Consider the following 25,482-nt stretch of genomic DNA (forward strand, 5'->3'; position numbering starts at 1 on the left):
ATTGACTAAAGCCACACATCTAGACCACATAGTCCAAGTTAACCAACTTGCTGTTGCCTCAGTGTAGAGATAGTATTACTTGTAGCCATTATTATTCTGCTGCATACTGATTTAATCCATGGGACTGAACTACAGTGGATCAAAGGTGGGTCACCTCACAACATTTAGTCATGACATAAATATTGGTACTCTTATCAAACAGTCCTATATGAACAGTGTATGAAGATAGGTTTGCATTATGCAACTTAGATGTAAGGTTTGCTAGTGAAAAAAAATCAGTTAAATTATTATCATTGGGAATATTCCAGGTTTGTTGTGTCACACCAAGGTTTATTTGAGTTTGCAAGTGTTACACTATCTAGACTGTCATAGCAAAATTTCTATAAGCTTGATCTCCCTATGCAGTGCCCAGAAACACACCTGGTTGGAAGAAGACTCAATGCCATTTACATAATAGACATTATCAGTAACTCAAGCAGGTTAACTCAAATTGGACATCTAAATATGAATTTACAGACAGTAATAGAAATGAGAACAACCATCAAAGCCCAAATATATTCATAACTTTAATAGGATAAAGAAAAGTACATAGGCATAGTCTGTAAACGGAGAATTTTGAGATGTAAATAAATATACAATAGTAAGTAGGTGCATAGAACTGCATATGCTGGTTAACTACAGCAATGTTATAACGTTATCTACCTTGCAAGCGACCTATTTAATCAAGAGAGAAACAAAAACAAATTAGAAACCATCTGTTATTGTTCTGAAGTCTTGCCTGTTAAACCTAAGTGTCGGCGGACATGTAGGTTGAGTTTAATGTGATCTAGTTTGATCACATACAGCTAAAAGCCTCCGCTAACAATCAGCTAGCTGTATAGCTTGTCAACAGTGGAAGTAGAAGCGGTGAATGCGCACGGAGCGTTCCCGTGGCCTGGAGGCGCGTTCACGGAGCTCCAGAAAATACAGCTTTATATGGCTCTTGGTGGCTTCCAAAGAAAAATGGACCCAATGATTTCAAAATTGATAATTCAAAGACTCCATTTTGACTATGTGCTACACCCAGAAAAATTTTCCCGGAGTTTTACAGGTGTTTCTTTCCCCATGTATCTCTATGGGAAAAAGTCTTTTTGGGCCCCATGGCGTCACGTGACTTGCAATACCGGGCTTGGCCACTACGCCAAAATCGCCGCACAGCCCAGAGCTGTTCCTGGGGGCTTGGTTTAAATGCGACCCAGACCGCCTCGTCTACAGGAAGTGAGTCAAAACAACTTTGTCTTGGAGTTGGTCCCGTTGTGCACATGCACAATGTAACGATGACGCTATGTACCGGCCAACTTGCTAACATGAACAGAAGTTTAAACTTGAAATTGTTAATTGATGCTGATCGTGAATCCTTGTAGTTTAAAATAAATACTGGCAATCGTCTTTGCTGCATCTATCAGTTTGTAAATGTGCGCAGGTGCAAGCTCTTAAAAACGCGTCTATTGTAGATTTGTATAATAAATAGTTTTTTCATTTATTAACAAATAATTGTTGGCCTAATTGTTAATTACGCACCTTTACTACTGCTTATTACACATTCACAAAGAAGCCTGTACGAAAGCACAATTTAATGCAGATTTTACTCCAACTACAATTCCCACAATATATTTGTTCGTTTAGTTTCCTTGGAAACGGGTTGTTGTGTGAGAATTGGTATGTGCTATGTGTCAGTACCCGATCCGTGCCGATCCGTTCTTTTTTCTTTTTTAGCTAACGTTGTCAAAGATTAAATCAAGAAATATCTTTCTAAAAATTGTGACTTAGCGTTAAGTCATATTGTAACTGTCGCTGATAGAAACGTCTTTGGACCTGAGTTAGCGAGTCAGCTAAGAAAATGCTGGGATAAAGAAGCGACAGAGATTGGCGATATTATCTGCCAAGAGAGTTAGCAGGACAGTTAAATCGAGAGGTAATCCATATTTTCTGGCTGACAGCCTAAATCGTCATACATTCACAGTGTACATCATAGGAAGTAGTATGAAACTGATGTAATTTATATGACGAAAGGGTGTTTTAGCAGGGACAAAAATAAATGTATGCTGTTTCTGAAAATCGAATTGATTTAGCGTTAGGTTTAAATTTCTGGTTGTTTGTCTTTAGGGTCAAAGTTTCCCCACCTGTTGATGTACCACTCGTGGAAGATGTATGGCGCTCCAGTGGATTTATCATACAGATCCATCAACGCTATGAACGGTATACCTTAACAGGAAATCCCTATAACATTCCTATAGGGTTTTATAATCTGACTGTGGTGCTCAATAGTGAGGGTCCTAGCTGAATAGTTCAGCTAGGACCCCCACTAAGAAAGTTAATTAAAATATGCTCATTATAATATGTAGCGGTTTTTGCCATGTATGGATACAACCAGAAATTAACTCCTCCATATGCTGCATTAATGCAGTGCCCATTTTGTGTTCCATTTAGTGAATGGGAATAAAATAGAGGAATTTGGTGTAACTCAATTAAAAATAGAAATACCTTGATGGAATGATACTCTGGTAAAGTGTCCACCAATCAAAACTGTACTTGAGTAAAAGTATTTAAGTATTTGATACCAAGTGTACTTAAGCATCATAAGCAAAATAAAACAGCTCAAGATAATGCCTTGGAAGCATTCCATATTCAACTGAATGGACTCTAGTGATAAAACTAAAGTTGCCAGTTATCTATTTATGCTCGCTCTGATTACAATACATCGTTTTTAATAACCTGAACATTTATTTTAAAACATTTTTCTTCATAACTTCACTGGGCGAGTGAAGTAAAAAGTATATTTCCTTTGAAATGCAGCACAGCAAAAATATGAAGTTAATTACTTTACTCCCTGTTTCAGAAGCACAGTCGGAGAAACCCAGAGCTGGTCTGCGGCCTGTGAAGAGAAACTGTGAACAGAAGTACCTAAGCCACTGCCTGCGTCTCAGTAACAACATCATCAGTGACCTGAGCGACCTCCACAACACCATCGCCCACTTCCTGGCTGAGCCATCGCAGCTCGCCTGGCTGGACCTGTCCTTCAATCACATCTCACACATACACCCAGTGAGCTTGCTCTCTCCTCGGCATGCTTGTTTGCATGTTAGCTTGCTCTGTTGCTTGCTTTCTTTCTTTCTTTCTTTCTTTCTTTCTTTCTTTCTTTCTTTCTTTCTTTCTTCTTTTTGACACCTACATAGATTTACCCACATGCAGCTAGCACACATTTTGCATTTCCATGTACTGTGGGCCAACTGTAACAGGAGTGATAGCATTCCATTTCTTTGCATTTCTATATCAAATCTAACCAGAGGAAAGGAATCTTGAAAATTGTAATTGCCCTGTAATTACTTATATGAATAGCAAATAATTTTTTTTATATCATGCCTAAATAATTTTTACTTTTACTTTTTCTAATGATATTTGTGTCCCTGTATAACCGTTTGCCGCTAATGTGCAACATACCTGTGTGTGTGTGTGTGTCAGGTTTTGTGCGAGCTACGGGAACTGCGTGTGTTGTATCTTCATGGCAACGGCATCTGTAACCTGCCAGAGGTGGACAGGCTGGGAGTGCTGCCGCATCTACACACCATCACCCTGCATGGAAATCGCATAGAGACCGAGAAAGGCTACAGGTCACTCTTTCTTTCTTTCTTTCTTTCTTTCTTTCTTACACACACACTCCCTGGCTCTAAGATGTTGTGTTATGCCTTTATTTCTGGGCCATTGTTTCTGGTTCATAATAAGAACTGAAATGAAGCTGTCAGGCACCCAGCAGTGACCCACAGCTGCTGGTGTTTTGCCAAGGACAGAACCTGATACAGACACACAGATGGCGCCCCGTACTCTCACACACTTGGGGGGTTATTCCACTGCTAGAAGTCTGCAGTTACATTGTGTGTGTGTGTGTGTGTGTGTGTGTGTGTGTGTGTGTGTGTGTGTGTGTGTGAGTGTGCGTGCGTAAAAAATGGATGCCTGGCGAGCTTGTAGGTACATAGCATTTTAACAGGTGCTTAAATGGAGCAGAGATCAAGCTCATATTACATATCCTGTTCCAGTCTGCATAGCAACACCAGTTACACGCACGCACACACACACTCACACAGAAAGAAAGAAGGGTCGCACTTGTTATTGGCTAAAACTGTAGAGAGAGACTGATCACTCATGCATCAAGATAGCTTTTTGATTTCATTCTATCTGAGTTGATCTAGATTGAAAGTCATCTTCCTCATTCAACATGCACTATGGAAGCACATAAAAATGTCCATGAAGCTCCTGGATTCTAAGATAAATTGGTGTGGTTGTGTTTGTTTGTTTAGGAGTCATGTGATTTTTGCCCTGCCTCAGTTGAAGACGGTGGATTTCAGCGCTGTGACATGCCAGGAGCGACTCATGGCGAATATTTGGCATCGCCGCAACAACCGCGGCAGAAGTGCGAGGAAGAGCCTCCAGTGACTGACAGATGGCTCCGCTCCACGGTGCTGAACTGCAGTCGTAATTTCACCAGTATGTTCTGTGCTCCACATTCACAGCCGGAAAGTTCTCCAATGAAGTAAACACTAAAACATCTAATATTTACCTCATGTCTGTCTGTGTATCTGTGGGGAAATCAGTACTTCCTTTCTCAAAAAGGTACAAGTTTTCTTAAGTGTTTTATGAAAAATGCTTTTAATAAGTAACAGATGGATATAAAGTGATGGGGAGGCACATGCATGAATGACACTGAATGGCACATACTGACACATGGGGACTTTAGCTCTGAAATTGATGTATGTTTGCAAAGTTCACTAATGTAACAGCAAATATGTGGGGGTTGTTTTTTTTTTAAATATTTGAATATTGTTAGGGATAATGGTTTGGCTAACTGGCTAACTCTTATTTCATCATATCTTGGAACAAATAAATCAGTAATTCATTTTATTATGGGCTGATTATTTAGTGAACCGACCCCTCCCCAGATACACGTACACACATTTGTGCATTACTCTTAAGACACACTCATCAGTGCTTATGTTGAAAGTCTTTAATGAATTAATTGAACAAAAAAAACGAACAGAATATCTTAAAACTTTTTGGTACTAGCCTAAGAAATTACAAACATAAGTCAGGTAGTATTACACATTTTGAGTAATAAACAAAACCAACAAAAAATATGCCAAGAGCCCACTGCAAAAAGCTCAAATTAATTGTCTGGTTGAAATAATCACAGCCTTGCAGATCATCCCTTTACAGACCCAAGAGAGGCTCACCCTGCTCCCTGACCACGCACACACTCTTGTGCTCTCATCCAAAGAGCAAAATACATTTAAAACACAAATAAATAATCACAATAAAGGTCATGGATCATTTTATCTGTGGCAGGACATAGATTGTTACCGCTCTCCCACACTGCTACAATGGTTAGTTTCTGATTAATATGAATAACTCAATCATATTACAATCTGCAGCTAGAAGCTTTGTTTAAAAAGCTAACAAACTCGGGTGTTAAAAGTGTTCTTGTGTTTCATAAAAACTTTTGTAATCCCCACAAGACCTTAGCCAATCCTGACCAATAAACTCTCTACAAAAGGGGAACTTCATACAATCTGTCTACTGTTTTACTGGATCAGAAAATTCTGTACAAAGAAGGCATCACTGCACGTTGTCTGCCCCTGCATCCCCCCCACACCCCCAACCCATCTCTTCCAACATGCCTCCATCGCTTTAGAATATGTGACGTTCTGGGATATGAATCAAAGGGTTTGCCAGCTTGATTATTTTAGTGCTAGAAAACTGGAAAGAGGAAGCATGTTCCTTTCTGTAAACTCGGACAAATGTGCCTCAAGAAAGCTCCCATCTGTGCCCGCCCCCAGTAACATTTGTTGGCTCACCCAGCAGCCTCTGCTCGTGTTTGCATCCTCACCCAGCGAAGGATACCAGCCTTGACACCATGCCCAGGTCACTCACGATTTGGCCTTAACTGGAATAACTAACAGATTACCAACCCTGCCTGTTTCAATGTTAGTTTTCTACATTACTCCAGTGGAATGTGAACCAAATGTACTGATACCTTTGTTGAGACTCAAATGAATTTTGATTTCAGTTTAATAGTTTGTCTTCAGGTTGTCAGGATTAGAGGTTTCTTAGTGCGGCGTGCCAGAGCTGTGGTATGTTTGATGGCCGCGTCTGGCCTGCGTACATCACACACGAATACAGGGCTATTTAGCATTACTATCTTCCAAATTATAGTGACAGCTTAACTAGAAAAGAATAGAGATTGCCCTTATTTTGACTGCCATCTTGTCATCTTTTTGCTGTGCTAGGAGAGAGACTGAGGAGCGGACAGTGTCATCCCATGAAGTCAGAACAGGGTTAAGACACATGCACAGTGAGAACTTTCAGCAATGTGGTGATTTTTTTTATCATAAGTGGGTAAAACATGACTGCAAAAATTAAGTGTAGAACCTGCACATGATGCTCCAAAATCACTTTTATTCATTAATCTTCAAGTGATTTTGGAGCTTCGCGTTCATTTTTGCAGGCTTCTCTTCAACCCAGTACCGAAGAAAATGTGCTTATGACTAAATGAGTTCTAAAACATGACTCTGCCATTGCACTTCCACTTCTGGACTCATGTGACGTTTCCAAGACGACACGGACCGCTCCTCATTTTTCCTGTTCTTGGATTCCTCATCTCCTGTTTAATGGAGATTGTATGAAGTAGACAGACCAATAGCCCCCACCTGCCTGGTGCCCACAACCCTTAAGCTCCATCCCTGGTGAATATACATTCTTCCACGGCTGTGGCTAACAGGCTGAGGTGTAGCGCCTGGCCCTGCGTGCCTGGTTATGTAACTACAGAACAAGCCAGGGAAGCTTCACATGCAACACCAGCAGCAGCCTGAATATTCATTACCAAACACTGTCACTCCAAACAAAACATACACATCTTAAAAAATATCAACAACCGAAACAGTCCTGACAACCATTTATCTTAACTGGGCATCTTAAAAATCTTAGACAGGTAGATTAATAGGATGAGTGATGAATTTTCCAGAGGTGGTTCTGATAAATGCTGTGATCCAGTCTTTAGGTATAGAGGAGGCCTGGTTGTTGCAAATCTCAGATCACACCCTATTGGCCCATCTAGACTGTCTTCCACTGCATTATATTAGTATATAGTATTTGCCATTGGCCCATAATGAAGTACGCTAAAGGACAGCCATAGGGTGCAATTTGAGGTGCAATTCCAATCGTCTCTGTCTTTGTAGCTGCTAGAGGCATAGCTAAGAAGCACAGGGACCAAGATGCTTGGATACAGGGCGGGCTGGGGAGGTGAGGAGGCAGGACTGACAGAGAAAAGAGAGGGATGGGAGGAATAATATGCAGGCCAGAGGGGCAGAATCAGGGAATGGCAAACTGAACCACCAGTTCTTCTTTTGCATCCACCTTGATCTGAGAGATTGCACTGTAAGCGTAAGCTGCTATCTTGGACACCTGCAAAAAAGAGGAAGCCAATAAGAGTTAATGTATAGTGTGCAAATACATAACTCACATTAATTGGACAAAAGTGTGTCCATCAGAAGGTGTTTTTGCTTATTTTGTACAAAAAACACATTGGCTAGCATAAGGGGCTATTTTATGCCACACATATAGCCACAACCCCAACACACACTGAAATATCATACAGCTCCCCATGTTCCATATTGTTATCAAAAGAGTATCTCTCCATTCCAGAAGGAAACCAACAAGAAAAAGACACAAGGATGAAAGCAAATCTGATCACGCATCCCAACTTATATCTCCTGTATTTCAGTATCTGCTGGAGCATGATTACCTGTTGAACATCTGAGTATGGCACCAGGTCACTAGCGAGCACTTGGTGGGGCTGACTGGTGAGCGAGGGGAGAAGGTGGGCTTTCTTCTGGGGCAAACTGTTGCTCAGCACAGCCAGCTTTGTACTGAAACACACAAACGGAAGCTTGTTTAGTCCTGAAACACTCAAGAAGCGCATTTAGCCCAGCAGACCTGGCTAACAAACAGGCACAGTGAATTAAAATAAACTGCAATGCAAGAACACATTCTATTCATTCTGCACAATCATTTTAATTTCTTTACTGATGAGCAAATAAAGGCTTTTTGACCGCAAATTTTACTTTTTGGAATATGCATGTACGTTCTGAATAAGCTTTGCCCCCCTCCATAATATTTCAGCAATCTTAACATTTAACTAGAACATTTAAATAGCTTTGGGTTAGTGAGGTTTTACCAGACAATATAATGACTTATAGCACCACATAATGTACATTCAGTATAGAGCTTTGCCCAGCGTCTTGTAAATTAAGAGTGTTATCATTGTATGGTTATGACAAGTCAAATAGCAATACCATCTCAAAAGCTTATAGGCCATCGGTGATTCAGCTAGTGAATGATACTACCTACACATGAGTACAACACAGATTGATTCATCTCTCATTTTAAAGCCACCCTTTGTCCAGACAGAGACAGACACACATACCCGTCCCATACCCACACCCACGCACAGAAACAGTGTATGCTCTGCACAACAGCAACAAAAACAGGAGACAGCAGAAGAAGAGCAAGAGCACTCCGGTGAATGGCAGTGTTGTGTCCAAAAAATCCCTCTAAATCTATCAAGAAGTGAAACATTAAAAAGAATTGCTGATCACCCACATACCTGTATTGCCGAGCTTTGTCCATGTATTCATGCTGCTCCATCATGACGGAGTCTGCAGCCGAGACATCAATGATGTTCCTGCGGAAAGAGAGAGAGAAAAACACTGGATTCATTAAGTGAACACATTAGAGCCTGGGCATTCCACTGTGAAAAACGTATTACAGACAAATAAGTACTCAAAGGGTGAAGTCTGGCGGGTCTTGTGGGTTTATGTGTCTTACTGTGCTGTCTTGGTAAGGATGGATGTGAGGAGGGCCTGTTCATCAGTACGCGCCGAGGGGACGTTGGCAGTTCTCCATTCTGTGCCGTTTGGAGGTTTGCTGTCGGGGTTGGGGTGAGGGATCAGCGGCTTACGTTCATCAGAGTCCTTTGACACAGAAAACGCATCACGGTCGAACAGAAAACAATTGTATGGTGAAGATCACAGTTTTTCCAATCAAGGACATTATCAGGACAGCTCAAAAGGCTCACATACACTCACACACATCTCTCCAGGAAACCCACAGGCGGAAAACCTGACCTGAAGTCAGTTTTGCCATTTCCCCACTAAAGTAAAGTGTTAGAAAGGGAGCATGAATCCTAAACTTTGTTCTAGATTCACCAAATTGAAAAACACCCGGATAAGAGCTCACCCTTTCCAAATCCAAAATGAATCCCTGGTCATAAATAGCTTAGGTAATTCCAATTGAATCACTGAAACCAAGACAGTTCACTCTGATATGAGTCAATTGAACTATGAGCCTGAGATCTCTAAAGATATTCTCCATGAGGGAAGAACTGACTGTTTCCAGAAACTAAAAGCATTTTTTTTTGTTGCAATGCGACTTTGCTGGTCATATGATGCAACACGCATCAGGGCGACGCTGTCCCGAATATAAGGGTTGGTGTTAAAGGGCCTGTTTACGGCAGCGTAGTGGCACTAACTTAGTCAATATTGTTTACACCCTGACGCATAACGAGTTTAGTTTTACGAACGAAGTTACAATACATTATCTCTGCTGGTCGTGTCCAAAAGGTTAAACTGACTTCAAGGTGACCGCAATATTCGATGACGTAAATTGTTATTTTTCCTTAGAAACATGCTGGTTTACCTTCATATTTGTACAATAATTTGGGACTGGCTACTTGCTAGCTGCACTGCCTGCCCTAGGCCAGGCCGTAACTAAAGGCTTTACGTTAAGTTTAACAAGCAAGTTGTAGCTGTTAAGGTGTCACAATCACTCTCATTTCTAACACCTCTTGGTAACGTCGATCCAGTTTTGTCAAATAACAACACCCACTATAAATTAAGCTCTATCTAGTACTTTGTTTCCTGCTAAATTGCAGCGTTTAGCATGATAGCTTCCAGCGTTAGCTAGCTAGCCAGACGGCTACCTGTTCTGTGGTCTCGTTTTCGCTGCTGTAACAGCAACCCATGGCGTCCGAGGGGCGTCCGGCGCTCTGCCAGACCACACAACCCCAGCTTCCCTGCGCGGTGCCCCGTCTGCCCAGAGGAAACACCGGCTCTGTCCTTCACACCAAGCGGACAACTTCTTTCCTGGTTGGTTTCTTTGCTTCTTCCAGCAGGCTACTGTCAACAGCAGCTCCTCGGTCGAGCTATCACATGACAGCAGCTCCTGCGCAACAACACCGCGACCACTTCCGGTATTCGAGAAGCCGCTGTGACCCTCGTCACGTGACACTGGATTCTTTTATTATAACAGAGAGCGAGGGAATGCCTGGAAGTAATTTCTGAAAGGACGAGGAGCTATTCACTTTGGTGAAAGCAACAAACAAACATAAAATGGCATATTTTATTAAATTCAAACATTGTAAAGATTAAATCAAGCACTCTCGGTCTGAACTCCATAACTAAAGACTAAAGAAAAATGTTAAACAGGCAACAGCAAAAGACAAAAAATGAAGAGACCACAACATCTGAGAGAGCCGATCTAAATTACGGTTCTGGTAAGGCTGGTTGGTTCTCATGTCAAAGAGGAGTGTTTTTCTGGCAGAAGATGAAAGGGTCTCTGATGATAGAGTGTCCCACACACCCACACATACACACACACACACACACCATCTTTAGTCATATATAATAACAATAATAACAACAATAATCAAGACTAAAATCAGTATCACAGAGATAGGATGCCCGGGGAAAACTCGCATTTAAAGCCTCGCTCCCATCTGTTTTGCCTAATGTATACAGTTTACAGGAATGCCCACATTAAGAAACAATAGATAATTTGTTTTAATCACAGATGCCGGTAACCCCCACCCACGCCGCTAAGTGTGGAGGCGTCACCACCCTGCAGAAACCAGTCTGACAGGGTGGGATGCCTGGGAGGCGCCTGCCCTCTCATTTACCCCCATTTCCATTTCCTCCCCTCCTCTTTGTTTACACCTCAGGCCGGTCAAGTCTAGACTGGGACAACGAGGCGAAGTGCAGCTGTGTGGGCTCAGTGTGTTATTGTTCCCTGCCGAGACTAGCCATGTATGTTTCTGTTATAACTTTTATAGGACTATTTGCAGTTTCTCATGCCTCTGAAGATTCTCCCGCCCAGCTCGGGCCGCCGTCCCTCGGGTTCAGCTCCTCGGTCCGCTCGGTGTGTAAACCCATCCCCAGTACTTTGTCTCTGTGCCACGGGATAGGGTACAGGCAGATGCGGATCCCCAACTTGCTGGGCCACGACTCGCTGCGGGAGGCCCAGCAGCAGTCGGCGGCCTGGCTGCCTCTGGTGTCCAAGCTCTGCCACCGGGACACCAAGAAGTTCCTGTGCTCGCTGTTCGCGCCGGTGTGCCTGCCGGAGCTGGCCGGGCCGGTGAGTCCGTGCAGGAGTCTGTGCGAGGCCGTGAGGGACGGCTGCGTGCCCGTAATGAGCGCGTTCGGCTTCCCCTGGCCCGAGATGTTCAACTGCACCCGGTTCCCGCGCGGGACCAACCTCTGTATCCCGGCAACCGGAGAGCTGGAGGCGCGCACGAGAGAGGAGGTCAGGCACGAGGAGGCGTCAAAAGGTCAGTGAGCAGATCCGTTTCTGCCAGAGACACTGTGACAGCGGTTGGTTCGTTGCTGAAAAAAGCAATTCGTTACTCGTTACTGATTCAGAAAGTAATGTTCTTATAGTTACTACTCACCAGGAGCAGTAATTCGTTACTCTACTCGTTATTGTACCTTTCCATTACACTCCCAAAATTGGCGGCTGCATCCTCTTTTTCCTTCAGAAATTAGGATAACTACAGTGTTGTTGTCATCCACTTGCTTAACAAAATCAAATCAGTGGGAATCTGTGGATACAGACGGACAAAGTAAACTTTTCAGCCGTTTCTTTATGCTAGCTCTGTTTGGCTACAAAATAGCAGTATGGGGATGGGATATAGATAATTCAACATCACCCTGACATTTAAAGGGGAGTAATAACAAAAGTAACGATTCATTTCTTTAACTGGTAATTGTATTATCACTGACATTGGAATAGTAATTCGTTACATTGATTGTTACCGGGAAAAGTAATCACATTACTGTAGCCTACTCGTTACCACCCAACAGTGGTTTCTGACTACATGGCCAGAATGTCAAGTCCTCTGTACCCAACAAAGACGTCAGTGTTAATTTAACTCTAGAGTGTAAAAAAAATAGCACTATACCAGTGTTTATCCACACTCGTCAAAGTTAATGTAACACTATGACAGGCTAGCTGTGACCATCCACACCAGAGCCACCAACTCTGCGAACAAACAACACTCCAGTCAACTCTTGGAAACTTCACATAATTGTCATTAACACTGGAAAAATTGCTGTGTAATGTTTGATGAAAATTCTGGCACTGCTGCTCCAGGACAATAGTCCTACCACCCCATCCTTTAGTCAAAATCCATTCTTTGTTTACATCACACCACATGTAGACCATCTCTCACCACCCCCACTGCGGCCACACACACACATGCACACACAGTCATCTAATCCCCTGTCCTTTTCGTCCCCAGGGAGCGTTATCTGTGATGCCTGCAGTCTGGCTGCTGAGGGAGAGACTGACATCCAGGACAACTTCTGCCACAGTCCATATGGTGAGAACAAAGAGCCTAGTTAAGGAATGACACAGACAGCGGGCTACAAAATACATAAGTGTCTTTTCTTTTGTGAACAGAATGCATTTTGGGGAGAAGAAAAACAGCACATATTCTTCTTTTTTCCATTACTGTTGGTTTCGTCAAAATTGTTTTTCACATCACACACCACAGAACTGATTATCTACTCAAAGAGATAGTTGTGTTGTCCCTGCACACACACATGCAATGTGTGTGACATGAAGCACACATTTAATAGGTGTTCTCTCTCTCTCTGTCCCAGCCTTTAAGCTGCGTCTGGGCAGCGTGTCGATGGTGGGAGGCGACCGTCAGCTGGTCCCTCTGGGCCGGAGCCGCATCCTGAGGTGGGCTGGTGGAGGGGCGGAGAGGGCCGAGGGGGTCGGAGGGGCAATGGTCCACAGCGCTTTGTGGCTGCAGGAAGGAGGCAGCTGCACTTGCCCCGGCCTGGACGCATCACAGACGGAGAGAAAAGGGGGGACAGAAGAGGAAGAGATGGAGAGGGGACAGCAGAAGGAAGGAGGGAAGGGAGGAGGCAAGGAGGGGAACGGGGCCCCAGGTGGATGGTACCTGGGCCTGGCTCAGGCCGAGGAGGGAAGGCTGGTGCTGACTCGGCTGGTGAGGTGGACCAGAGAGGACAGAGAGCTGAAGAAGTTCATCAGGTCTCTCCTGAAACAACCCTGTTCTGAGTCATAGGCAGGCAGCGTTCAGCCACTACAGCTTCCAGTGGCAGAGCCATGTCAGCTCTGCAGTCCTGCCCCATGGATGTTTCAGAGTATGCTAATTAACTGGTGAGGGACAGGGACACAGCACCTACAGTTAGGGCTGGGCGATAATTCAATATCATCGTTTATCGTCTTTCAGTTGAATCATATCGTGATGATATGAAGATATTTTAATATCGTGACACACATTTCTGCTGTCTGAATTGATGATGACAAGCAAATTTTACTTAAAAACTCTGATAAAATGAGGTATGGGAGGAATATTATTTGAATATTTCAGTTTTGTTTGACACCACACCTAACATTACCATTCGGTTCAATGAGATGAACATTCATTTGAATATTTAACGTGATTTTGCATACATGAACCATATCGTGATACATATTGATATCGAGAAAAATCCTTATGATTATCATGATATTGATTTCAACCATATCGCCCAGCCCTACCTACAGTGCAGTCTGCCCAAAGTCTTTTATCAATTGCCATCTCCTGCTAAGATCTATATCACTCTAACTGGGACAGGATTCATGTATTTTGCAAAGGACATGCTGAATAAAATAGCAGCATCTTGGATTTGCATCATTCGGTGCGTCCAACCCATTCTAAATGCAGATTTTTCAAAGAGGGATGCTGATTAGTTGATGTTTTGGACACCTTCCCTTCACCGCTCCACCCCCACCTCCTTACATAATCGTCACGCTTGTCACATCTTACACACATCTTACTTTTTCTCTCATCATCTTTCTACTGACATTTTATTATGTATTATAATATCATTTTGATGTGAAATGGAGCTACTTCAGGCTCCAGACAAAAATCTCAAATGAGCAACAAATCAGATGAAAGGAGAAGCACAAAAAAGGGAAGGAAAGGTGATCTAAATCTGCAAACCGTGACTAGATGAGCCTTGAATACCACAAATCTATATTAGTTCAAGTTATAGTATATTGTGACTTTTTTCAAAACAAGTGCCTAATATGATGTGACTGCACATATTTCAATACATGGTTGCATTTGTTGTTTTGTATATTCTTGAGATAAGTATGTATTATATTGTATTGACTGCTGTTGGATGTTATTCCATAAATGAGCTTTTTATACTTTACTCTGTGTTTGTGTGGATCTTTCCATGTGGGTGAAGAGAGAAACTGGACTCCACACACAGACACACACCTGCCGATGTTACCCTGATATATCAAATGTCTGTTTCACACTACCTCTCTCTCTCTGTCTCTCTCTCTCTCTCTCCTACACCCATTATAAGTCATACTGTAACTATCATTGGGCATGAAGCTCCTTGTGCGTCAGATCAAAAATGACAAAGGCCAATGAACAGCTGTTGACATAGATATATTACAACCAATGACTGTTGATGGTAAATAATTAGAGGATATACATACGTGCGCGTGATGTATAAATTATTTACATACCCAGGTCTCTTACCTCCTCTCTCTCTCTCTCTCACACACACACCTGCCTTCCTTCACTTGTCTCAGCAGTAGTGCCACTTTCATCTTCGCTGTCGTCCTCACTGCTATTCTGCCCTCGCCAAACTTTCGAGAAAGCAGGTGAGATTGTGTGTTTGTGTCTCTGATTTGATGATTTTTATACATCAGTTATATATGGTGCAGGCTGCTTGTAGAGTCTACAGTTACAGGAGGCAGTAGAAAGATCTAGAGAGCCTGAGTTCACATCCACCATAGAGCCAGTAAGTGAAGGCATGTATTTATGTGTAGACCACCATGTTGGGTAGATGAAAGGTATGGAGGCATTTGTTCCACAATGTTAGCATTTTGGGAAAATTATTTTAGTGTTAGGGTTAGTTAGGTAATAATTTTTACCTTAAATTCAGCAATTAATATGTCTAAACTACAGATGATTGTATCAATTAAAATTGGACTATTTTAGAAACAATGGTCTTATAATAGCCATCTTAAATATTAGCTATTCCATAATATGCTTTATTTTAATGTGAAGTTGTGTAACGTCATCCCATGGCTTTGATCATAAAATAAGCAAACTTGCATAGACCTGCTGCAGACTCTTGGCACCACAGATGAATGAGGCATGATGCATGTGGGAGTAAGAGTGATGAGTTTGCCTCTTAAATCATAGCTAAAATGATTGTGTTCATGTGAAACGGCCAGTGATCTTACACAGGTAACAATGCTACCCCTGAATGCAAAGCCAGATTATTTTGGCACTCTAAATATAGAAGTAGTATAGAGTACTGCATGCCTCTGATAATGACAAGAGTCATCATAGATGTCTCCCTATATTTCCATACTCACTGCACTGCTAGTCTGTTACCAAGAGGAACTGGTTGGAGTATTCTGCAGCGTTAATGCAAGATACATGCAGGGTTTTGCACGTGTAAGTCGGTCCTACTGTGTCTGTGTGAACTTTAGATGGGGGCATTTTAAGAAATGTTCAGGAGAAAGATCAAGCATCTGAGTCTGCACACAGAAGCCAAATTGACATTTTGTTAAAACGCATGACAAAATGCATCACTCTACTCACACTAAAATCTGTGGCATTAAGTAAAACTGAGGGAAAAACACTCTTCCTGTCTGCCACCCCCCTTTAACTATGTACAAATCCACCACTAAGTACATATTGCCCAACAAAGGCAACAGGCTGCAACTACTCAGAGTGAAACTGAGAAAATTTCCCTTTTAAGTTTTCATAACTGCCCAAACAAATGACTTGGAAGAAGATCTTAGAAAATGAGGTGATGTAACACTCTGATCTAGCACGGAAAGAAAAATGAAAAAAACAAATTTTCAACCAAGATTGAAGTTACTGCCTTTCTCCTTTGTAGGGAAGCATAACTATAGTGTAGATTTGAAAAACAGTGAGCCAATGGTGTTGTTGTCCACCTAATGAGTGTGACAGCAGAGAGTAAAGAGACACCAAGGCACTTATCTGTAAAGTATAGGCACAAAGTCCAGGTGGCACAAGAGAAAATAACATCCACAAAATACTTCTCCCAAGTTAACTGAGAAATACACAGAAAATTGATGGGAAAACAACACTCTCCCTCTCCACCATCCCCTTGTTGCATATGAACATGAACATGTATGAACACAAATGAGCAGTGAATCTACCTGCCTCTCTGTTTTGCTTTGCACATGCAGGATGGTGTCTCCTGCCATCGCTCTGGCCTTCCTCCCCCTCGTGCTGACGCTGCTCATCCGGTACCGCTACTACTTTGTGTTGTTCTACCGGGCGGTTCTGGTCCGGGTGTGGAGGGACTGCGTTACCGGCCTGAGCCGGGAGGAGCGGGCCTTCCAGTACGTCCTGACCCATGCCACCCCTGGAGACCCGGAAAGTATCCTGGACGCCTTCGACACCTGGTGCAGCAAAGTGGAGTTCATCAGCAACATTGGGCCTAAGAAAGGTGAACAGATAACTCAGATAATACAATCCTGTGTCAGTTTATCAGCAACATTGTCCATAAGAAAGGTAAGTAAGACACCATAAGTAACAACACTTTACCTCCAAGAATTTGGGATTAACATAATACATGTAATTTACTCTAATCTGATTCCAAAAAGGGTAACTGCAGTCTGTTATAGTTAGAAAAACACAGCTATCTGATGACAGATACCTTTGAGAAAAGCAGAGAAACTCTGAAAGTGATTGGGCATTTAGATATAGAGGATGACAACACACAACAGCATGAAACAGAAACTACAATCCTCACCTATAAATTCAAATTATACATTTTCGTCAATGGCTCTCACCTGGAGAATGAATAATGCAAGTTTAAGTAAATTCAGACCAAATGACCTAGTTTGTCTTTACCCTGGACATGTATAGCCTATGTGTGTGTGTGTATGTAGGGAAGATCCTGGACCGGCTGCTGATGGAGCAGAGCCCTCTGACAGTGCTGGAGCTGGGTGCTCACTGCGGCTACAGCACAGTGCGGATCGCCCGGGCTCTCCCGCTGGGCGCCAGGCTCTACAGCGTGGAGATGGACCAGAGGAACGCTGCCATTGCCGAGAAAATCATCCGCCTGGCGGGGTTTGACGACGACACGGTGAGAGAGAGGGGCTACACACACATTCACCCTAAATGGCCTGTCTTTGCTATATTAACCGCTTAAAGACCAGCACCATTGTTTTTCATACAGTTGACATTGTGGCAATGACAGATTATTTTCATTTCAATTCTGAATATGGAGAGTGTAAAAATTATGTTATACTGCATCCATACCATGGAAAAGCTTCTCCAACTATGTATTGGCCAAGTTTTAGGCTTACAGGCCAATGTGTGTGTGTTCAGGTGGAGTTAATCGTGAATCCGTCTGATGAGGTGATTCCTCAGCTGCGGTCTGAATATGGTCTGGAGAGGCTGGACTTTGTCTTCATGGACCACTGGAAGAAGTGCTACCTCCCTGATCTGCAGGTGACTGTTTGCAACAAAACACAATAGACTACTCACACCTATTCACAACTACTAGGATGTCTTTTAATTTATTTTCCTTAATATCTCTCAGAAGGATGATCTGAGGCAGACAGAAGTGGGGTGTGGCACATGCACAAAGCAAGTTTGTCCCACATGAGACTGCATAAGAAGTTCACAGCATATGAGCAGACCTGAGTGAACTCTTATTGTTATTTTAACTATTTGCTTGGAGAATTAGAATGGTATTCCATTTGATTTTTCAGATACTTTCCTATGATAGTCTAAACTCTCTGGTCCTCATTTTTACTGTCTGGTGTGGCAAAAACACCATATAAAAAAGTAGGCTAAAGGGAAAAAAAGTATTTGCCAATACTATTCCAGGTCTGCACATGTGCAGTATCCCAAATTCTGACTGTCTGTGATGTCTCTACCAAAAGTGAATGAGAGAGGTCAATGTAAATGCTAATGCAGCCATCGAAAGTGTACCAAAGGAGATTGCTGTACTATTCTATGAAGTACACAAATCTTTCACTTCAATAGAAATATCCTTATAGATCAGTACTGTAAAGGTTAAAGTCCTCCATTTAAAATTCAACTCAAGTAAAAGTGCTGCTGTATTTGAAATAAAATTTTGTTAGAGCATAAAAAATCAATCAGTCCTACAAAATACTCCATCTTTGACATGCTAACCTCCAAAAGAAGGCCAGTGGGGTCAGTGGTCCATCTATACTGACTCTAACTGCTTCATTTAAAAGATGGCTGGACTGAAGACAACAATGGCCTTGGTGTATGAACTAATCATATTTTGCATGCAAACCTTTTTTTCTTCAATGCAGCTACAGTAGTAACTGCTTGTTGTAGATATATTTAGTGACATGGGATAAGAGGAATATGGACTTTGAAATATAGTGTTGTTAAGTACTTAATACTTAATTTGGTTACATTACTGCCTGTGTGTGTGGCTGTGTGTTACAGATGCTGGAGGGCTCTGGTCTGCTAGGGAAGGGGTCTATGATCGTGGCCGACAACGTGCTGTTCCCCGGGGCTCCCAACTTCCTCCGACACATCCGCAGGAGCGGCCTGTATGAGTGGAGGGTCCACCGGGCCACGCTGGAGTACATCAAGGGCATCAGGGACGGGATGGCCGAGCTGGTGTACCAGGGAGTCAAGTAGACTGGGACACATATCACACTCAACTATGAAGATACACTTTACACTGGCTGGGAGTGGTGTGAGGAGAAATGAAGAGGAATGACATGCCCCATTAGAATTAAATGTTTTTGGTAAAATGTGATTGAAAATGAACTGCAAATTACCTCAACGCTCCACAAACTGTTAAATTTCAGCCAATCATCCTCTAATAACTGGCATATGTCAGTATTTAATTGTTAGTCTTTCAGAGATGCATTACATGTCAAACAGTCTGTTTTCTCTAAAGATATGACTTATTCCATATATCCAAGGCTCCCCACTGCTCATTTTACTATGATCACCAGCGCCCCCTGTTGGGTAAAAAATAACTCTCTAAACAGGAAAAACAAATGGTGCTTTTACAGGAATCATCTTGCATGTATTTCTCCAATTAGTAAATCAGTGAGCCAAATGCTAGTCTCTATATACAGCTTGTTTATTTAAACAAAAATAATTAACCATTTAGAAAATGATCATGAAGAGCAACTTCATTAAATATTTTATGCAAAATAAAACACCACGGTTGTATTTCACCCAAGTTTATGACTGTGCTTCATGTAGTTTAGTATAGATAATGTTCAGAGGATGAGGGACCTTCATAGTTCATGAAAGACCTGAGTAAAACTTGACCTTTAGCCGATAGTGAAATTATAGTTAGCTGACTATTAACCTCACCCCCAGGCGTTTCAATGCCTCAGGAATGCTGAGCACCATGTAAAAGCAACACTAATGGGCATTGAGTGAATTATGGCCATGGCCTCCCAAAAGAGAATTTTTAGCTACACCAATTTCAAGATCACCCTGCATCAGCACTGCACTCGTTTCTGATAATAAACAGAAAAGGACAATGTTGACTCATATGTTGTAATAGCTAATTCAGTATATCAACAGTAGCATTGAACTAGTGGAGGTGTGCATAATTTACACCATCTAACATTTAGACAGCTTAAAATGCAGCCACATGGTAAACTGAGTGTTCTTCATGATTGAGGAATGAAAATATAAGAAACTAAATTTTTTTTTTTGGTTTGATAAATATGACCTGTTTTTAACATAAAGAGCCTTGTATCTATCTTTTTAGCTAGATTGCTCTGGACAGAGTAAGAGTTCACTGACCACAGAATTTGAATGGACACAATGTGCATTCCTATTTCAATCAACATTCTTGAATGGTCACAGCTGCTACAAACCTTCAACATAGTTAAAAAAAAAAAAAAAGCATTGTTAAAATGCACTTCACCCAGAGAACTGCATGCATTGCATAAAATAATGCACATTTTAAAGACTATGTTATCAAAATTGTATTGAAGGCATATGAGTTGTAACAAAAGAGATCAGCAGAAACAATATGGAAGGTCCCTTACTATCCATTCAAATTCTATGAAATTACTACATCCAGAAGTGCTCTAGCTGACTGAGCTGTTGTTCGTGCCAAGTCAGCTGTTTGGAGACTTTCTGAGGCACATGACTGAAGATGCAACAAAGTCAAAGTTCAAATCAGAGGGTTAGTGGTTAGAGACGACTGAGGTCCTTCAGGGGGACGCCTGCTGCTGCCACACTGTGTGTGTCTGACAGAGACAGAAGGCAGCCAAAACATAGAGACAGTCTGCAGTTCTATAGGGGAGGAACGGATAAGAATGGCTTTGTGTGTGTGTGTGTGTGTGTGTGTGTGTGTGTGTGTGTGTGTGTTAGATAGGGGGGCCTCTCCAACTGCTTTAAAACATTTACCAGTGTTCACACATTGCTACTAAAAAGAAAAGAAAAAACACAACTGGGGGCAATCTCACACATACACAAGCGTGCACAAAAACACACATCCATGCTAGTATCTGACACCTCAACCTCTGTGTTTGTAACAGCGTGAATGTGCGCCAAGTAGAAACAATACAGTTCCCAGTTGAAGTCCAGAGAGTTTTCAAGGCTGAGGGGCGGGAGTGCAGCTTGACATGAGACACTTTAGCTAGATTTACCCCTAAGGTCTATAGTGATATAAGCTTTGATTCAAGATCATTTCATATTCTTCCTGTTTACACAAATATGAAAATATATCTGCGCCACAGACCTAAAGGGGTAGTAGTCAGGCTTTGAGTGGGCAGTGTCACACAGCTTGATGCAGACAAGTCTGTTGGCTTAAATCATCCATTGGTCTTGGTCCTGGTCTGCTCCCTCCATGTCCACCTGACACACAGAAACAGAGACAGATTAAAGACAAAACAGAAATATTTCTCTGTTTAGGGAGAGAAAAGTCAACTAAATTCCACTTGTTAACAATGCCAAGTCTTCCACATTATAAGCCAGACACACACAATTTTTTCAACCAAATGAGCATAAAAATTACCCTCCTACCTTCATGCGATGGGATTTTAACACCAATCTTTTACAATTTCATGAAGCAACCTAGTCACGTTACAGTGGATGTTACACTCTATGTGACCTAATGTAAATCATTTACTGTGAAGTACTGAGAGGGCAGGGAAATGAACAACAGAGGGAAAAAAAAGGCAGATACATTTTGAATAAATGCAATTAAATCAACTGGAGCCATCTGCAGTGAACCCTACTTCAAAATCACTTCCACTAATTTAAAATACTATTTAACCCAGCAGCCAAATAAGAGCTAAGAACACATAATTACTAGGAAAACTCTGTTCTAATAACAACAAATAAGATTAAAATAGATTAGTTCATCATAATAAATCTGCTCTACATCTCTGTGTTGGGTGTGACCCCTGAACTCTGACCTCGTTGATCTCGCCGTCATCCGGTGACTCGTTATAGTCGTTCATCTCATCCATGTCCTGCATGTCCTCTTCATCTTCAGAGTCTTCCTCGCTGTCCTCCTCATCCTCGTCATCCTCCTCTTCCTCCTCGTCAAATGTCTGCTACACACAGTAAGCCCAGACAACAAACAGATGGAGGAGACACACACACACACACACACAGATCTGTTAATATAAAAAGGCAAAAACTCCTTGGTCTATAAATTGGTAAATATGGGTAGACTTAAAGGGTATGAATTAGTTATTTTTCACATTTGCATCTTTTCTGAACTATTTACAATAGAGTGGATGACGTTTACAGTGCATTATGAAATGCAACAAGCTCCAATGTATTTTCTTGCATAGCACAGGAACCAGATGTAGCCAGTTACCATGAATTTATTGCTGTGGCACAGCAACACTCTTGGTCAACTTTCATTTTTGCTTTAAAAATGCATTTGATGAGATTTGTTGAAATCCATACCCCAATTAAAGGCCAAATAAATACCTCAAAGATGGGTTTCCCAATGGGCATCAGGTTGTTGTCCTTCTCAGCAATGCTCTGTAACTAAGGTAGACAGACAAACACACAATATAATGTGTATCAAAGTTAGAAAAACAGGTCTTTCTCTGGTTTAAATGCTGTTTTTTGTGTTTTTACTAATTTGGTGGCATACGTGAATGTGTATGTTGTGTGCATTGGAAAACATGTTAGTGATTGTGCATGGACACATACCGCATGAACGTGTGTGAGAGAGGCCGTGCTTGCATGAACGTGCGTGTAATGGCTGCATCATGTGTATTTTGGATGAAGCCAGGCTGAGGCTGCTCACCCAGGTCTGGTGCTGCTGCTCCTGCTGGTGCAGCTCGGTCTCGTCGACACAGGGCCGGTCCAGGTTGAACCACAGAGACTCCGTTATCCGAGGGAACAGAGACGGGAACAGAGTGGACATCTCTGTCAGGCTGACCGACACACAGGGATAAAAACACAAACACACTGCCAATCAGCTTCGGCTGGACGTGTAACAACAGACATTTAACCCACTGAGGGAAACCAATCATTTCCAGTCAGTAAAAGGAAACGTTATAGTTGTTTGTGGCAAAGTAGGAAATGTATTGTAAAACAACATAAGCATATAAACAAAATATGAGACGTGACAGAGACGGCGGAGGCACATTAACAGATCGTTACGACTTTCAGACCAAGTCTTCCTTTTCGAGATGACGCACGAAGACTAACGTTAAATTTAATCTCGCAGCCAGATGTGTCGTGGATAATCGAGAGAAACAACACTGAACAATGTGGAATTGTTTCTTGTAATCCTAAACAATAAAATTCGAGATTTACCTGTCAGTATCTCACCGGCTTTCAAAAAAAAAAAAAAAAAAAATTCAAAACAATCTGACCGGAAACCATTGGTGTTCACCAATAAATGCCCCCCGAGCCCCGAGGCCCACTTCACAAAGGTTCCGCTTTGGGTTTCAAAAGGAAGGTTAAGCAAAAAGAACAGGGTCAGCTTGCTTATATCAGGTGTGATAAAGGGGTTAACTAATAACATATGAGTATATAAAAATACATGTAGTCTGTGGGACATTTTGGCACATGAATAACGATCATTATCCCAATCAAGGACATTTGTTTAGAGCCTGATAGGCTACCGTCCCTAAATGTCCACATGAGAGATATAAAGAGCTAATGATAGCTGATGGATTCAAAGGTCCCTAAGTCCCATTTGTGAACCTGACACTTGTACTTATCATCTGACCTAGGGTCTGACCTAGGTCAGATGATAAGTACAATTCACTGTTACAAGTCACTGACAGGCCAGGAGACATCTGAAATTATTTACAATATCACAATACCATACTAGTTGTTCTTTTTCATTTGAAAACTATGATACAGATGACTAATTATTTCTGTTTGCAACAATATGAAATACCATTTATATTTGCAGGAAGTTAATAAGTGACCCCCTGGCTAGCACTGTTTGGCTCTTTAGTAGAAACCAGGCTATGTAGGTCTACTCTAAGTCAGCAACAATAAAACTAATGACATGTTACACAAAAAGCAAAAGCACCCAATGATGGTGCATTTTAACAAGCTGGCAGTGTTACCTTACCTTACCTGTCCAATACCTTAAACAGAGGATCAATAGAAACCTATCTTCATTATCACCTGTTTATTATTCTTATTGCAAGATTGTGTGGTTATTTGTTTTTATCAATATAGACACGTCCAGGTCATGTTGCCATGTCACACCCAAATGGCGAGCAGAGACTGCTTTACTGTGTGTGTGTGTGTCTGTGTGTGTGTGTGTGTGTGTGTGTGTGACTGGGGGGTGGGGTGGGGTGGGGGGGTGGGGGGGCTAAAGGACGAGTCCTTGAGATAAGGCTCAACCTCCTTCACAGTAAGTCATAATAAAACCTGTGAATCTTGCACATTGCCTCTCTCCCTCTCACACACACACACGCACACATACACGCACGCACACACACACACACACACACACACACTCCACCTCTCTCTCTCTCTTTCTCTTTCTCTCGCTCCGTCTCTCAGTCTCGCTCTCTGTCTCAAGCACACATGCCATTCAGACAGACTTTGACCTTTGGGAACATATTAATTCATAGTACTGCAATTATTCGCATTTCACAAAGGAATCATCAAGGGATCTTACAAGGTAAAGTAAATCATTTCATAGTTGTCTGTAGAACTCTTACTGGTCTTTGAACCTGTTGCCACCAAAGGTATAGGCTTTATTTTTCTTTACCTACAAGAAAAATACATCACCCAGGATATTGGTTTGTAGTGTAAGTTTCCACTTTCTGCTGAATGAAGAAGACGGAAGAGGGATTACTGGTCTGCGTTTCCCAAAAGCATCATAAGCCTAAAATGTTGGTAAAGTAGCCTAGAAGTACAATAGGTAAGGTTTCCCAAAAGCATCTTAACTAACGATGCTCTTGAAACATCATCGTCGATTAAGGGTGCTTCTCAGGAAGCACCCTTAATAACCCTTCTCAGGAAGCATCACTACCATGTGCTTTATTTTGACTGCCGGTGCTGATTGTAGTCTACAGAATATGTACAATGTTTATAATCACAATACAATATTTAAATAGAGTCAAAAACACCAACTGCAAACACTTTTTTTTTTAAAGACATGAAACGCAGGCTCTATATAGTTTTGGGGGCACAATGACTTTAATTTATGATGTAGTGAACTTCAGGAAGTGGGGTAATGGTGAAATAACACACAAAATGGGTGATTTGCATTTACAGAGGAAGAGACAAAAAAAGGGGTTATATCAAAAATGTATAAAGCACTACAACATGAATCTAACAATAACAATATGAATGTCAAAGAAAAATGGGAGTTGGAAACAAATATTATAATAACAGATGAAAAATGGGGGGAAACATTCAAAGCAGGACATAAACTAACTAACAGCCCAACATGGAGGGAATTTGATTGGAAGGTGAAAATGCGGTATTTTAATACTCCATCTATCGCTTCAAAATATAGCAATACATCTGAACTATGTTGGAGGGGTTGTGGATTGGTGGGGGACTTCACACGTATATTTTGGGATTGCCCAAAACTCCTGGATTTCTGGAAGAATGTTCAAAAGGAGATT

General features: G+C 41.8%; 5 protein-coding genes across 6 annotated transcripts; 3 read left to right on the forward strand and 2 right to left on the reverse strand.

The window, feature by feature from the left end:
- The first annotated feature begins 2,186 nt into the window (after positions 1 to 2,186).
- Positions 2,187 to 4,470, forward strand: lrrc51 (leucine rich repeat containing 51). The gene is made up of 4 exons (XM_071516844.1): positions 2,187 to 2,238; positions 2,879 to 3,084; positions 3,502 to 3,650; positions 4,335 to 4,470. Exons 1-4 carry the CDS (start codon positions 2,187 to 2,189, stop codon positions 4,468 to 4,470), a joined length of 543 nt encoding a protein of 180 aa, XP_071372945.1.
- A 529-nt stretch (positions 4,471 to 4,999) lies between these two features.
- Positions 5,000 to 10,287, reverse strand: lamtor1 (late endosomal/lysosomal adaptor, MAPK and MTOR activator 1). Its single transcript, XM_071516828.1, has 5 exons — positions 10,067 to 10,287; positions 8,914 to 9,059; positions 8,693 to 8,770; positions 7,832 to 7,955; positions 5,000 to 7,491 (listed from the first exon to the last, which is right to left on the reverse strand). Exons 1-5 carry the CDS (start codon positions 10,106 to 10,108, stop codon positions 7,399 to 7,401), a joined length of 483 nt encoding a protein of 160 aa, XP_071372929.1. The 5' UTR covers positions 10,109 to 10,287; the 3' UTR covers positions 5,000 to 7,398.
- Positions 10,288 to 11,109: 822 nt separating this feature from the next.
- Positions 11,110 to 14,573, forward strand: sfrp2l (secreted frizzled-related protein 2 like). The gene is made up of 3 exons (XM_071516835.1): positions 11,110 to 11,689; positions 12,659 to 12,739; positions 13,023 to 14,573. Exons 1-3 carry the CDS (start codon positions 11,167 to 11,169, stop codon positions 13,451 to 13,453), a joined length of 1,035 nt encoding a protein of 344 aa, XP_071372936.1. The 5' UTR covers positions 11,110 to 11,166; the 3' UTR covers positions 13,454 to 14,573.
- A 2,051-nt stretch (positions 14,574 to 16,624) lies between these two features.
- Positions 16,625 to 19,069, forward strand: tomt (transmembrane O-methyltransferase). The gene is made up of 4 exons (XM_071516842.1): positions 16,625 to 16,886; positions 17,332 to 17,528; positions 17,774 to 17,896; positions 18,872 to 19,069. Exons 1-4 carry the CDS (start codon positions 16,625 to 16,627, stop codon positions 19,067 to 19,069), a joined length of 780 nt encoding a protein of 259 aa, XP_071372943.1.
- A 198-nt stretch (positions 19,070 to 19,267) lies between these two features.
- On the reverse strand, positions 19,268 to 23,245 carry anapc15 (anaphase promoting complex subunit 15). 2 transcript variants are annotated; one of them, XM_071516830.1, is made up of 5 exons: positions 23,195 to 23,245; positions 22,680 to 22,809; positions 22,355 to 22,414; positions 21,829 to 21,966; positions 19,268 to 21,265 (listed from the first exon to the last, which is right to left on the reverse strand). In XM_071516830.1, the coding sequence occupies exons 2-5, from the start codon at positions 22,797 to 22,799 to the stop codon at positions 21,218 to 21,220; spliced, it is 366 nt and encodes a 121-aa protein (XP_071372931.1). In that variant the 5' UTR covers positions 22,800 to 22,809; positions 23,195 to 23,245; the 3' UTR covers positions 19,268 to 21,217. The 2 variants fall into 2 exon arrangements, with proteins under 2 accessions (XP_071372931.1, XP_071372930.1); XM_071516829.1 differs by having other exon boundaries at positions 21,829 to 21,969.
- Positions 23,246 to 25,482: the final 2,237 nt, after the last annotated feature.

The sequence above is a fragment of the Centroberyx affinis genome, unplaced genomic scaffold, assembly GCF_046629955.1.
Source record: "Centroberyx affinis isolate AG114_WGS23_722 - 3 ecotype Tasmania unplaced genomic scaffold, CSIRO-AGI_Caff_v1 ptg000432l_1, whole genome shotgun sequence".
NCBI lineage: Eukaryota > Metazoa > Chordata > Actinopteri > Beryciformes > Berycidae > Centroberyx > Centroberyx affinis.

Coding starts and splice junctions, on each gene's coding strand:
- lrrc51 (XM_071516844.1), top strand. CDS start 2,187: ATGTATGGCGCTCCAGTGGATTTATCATACAGATCCATCAACGCTATG. Junction 2,239..2,878: donor ATCCATCAACGCTATGAACG/GTATACCTTAAC, acceptor TCCCTGTTTCAG/AAGCACAGTCGGAGAAACCC. Junction 3,651..4,334: donor GAGACCGAGAAAGGCTACAG/GTCACTCTTTCT, acceptor TTGTTTGTTTAG/GAGTCATGTGATTTTTGCCC.
- lamtor1 (XM_071516828.1), bottom strand. CDS start 10,108: ATGGGTTGCTGTTACAGCAGCGAAAACGAGACCACAGAACAG. Junction 8,771..8,913: donor ATCCTTACCAAGACAGCACA/GTAAGACACATA, acceptor CTCTTTCCGCAG/GAACATCATTGATGTCTCGG. Junction 7,492..7,831: donor CATACTCAGATGTTCAACAG/GTAATCATGCTC, acceptor TCTTTTTTGCAG/GTGTCCAAGATAGCAGCTTA.
- sfrp2l (XM_071516835.1), top strand. CDS start 11,167: ATGTATGTTTCTGTTATAACTTTTATAGGACTATTTGCAGTTTCTCAT. Junction 11,690..12,658: donor GCACGAGGAGGCGTCAAAAG/GTCAGTGAGCAG, acceptor TTTCGTCCCCAG/GGAGCGTTATCTGTGATGCC. Junction 12,740..13,022: donor CTTCTGCCACAGTCCATATG/GTGAGAACAAAG, acceptor TCTCTGTCCCAG/CCTTTAAGCTGCGTCTGGGC.
- tomt (XM_071516842.1), top strand. CDS start 16,625: ATGGTGTCTCCTGCCATCGCTCTGGCCTTCCTCCCCCTCGTGCTGACG. Junction 16,887..17,331: donor CAACATTGGGCCTAAGAAAG/GTGAACAGATAA, acceptor GTGTGTATGTAG/GGAAGATCCTGGACCGGCTG. Junction 17,529..17,773: donor CGGGGTTTGACGACGACACG/GTGAGAGAGAGG, acceptor GTGTGTGTTCAG/GTGGAGTTAATCGTGAATCC.
- anapc15 (XM_071516829.1), bottom strand. CDS start 22,799: ATGTCCACTCTGTTCCCGTCTCTGTTCCCTCGGATAACGGAGTCTCTG. Junction 22,415..22,679: donor AGCAGCAGCACCAGACCTGG/GTGAGCAGCCTC, acceptor TGTCTACCTTAG/TTACAGAGCATTGCTGAGAA. Junction 21,970..22,354: donor TTGGGAAACCCATCTTTGAG/GTATTTATTTGG, acceptor TACTGTGTGTAG/CAGACATTTGACGAGGAGGA.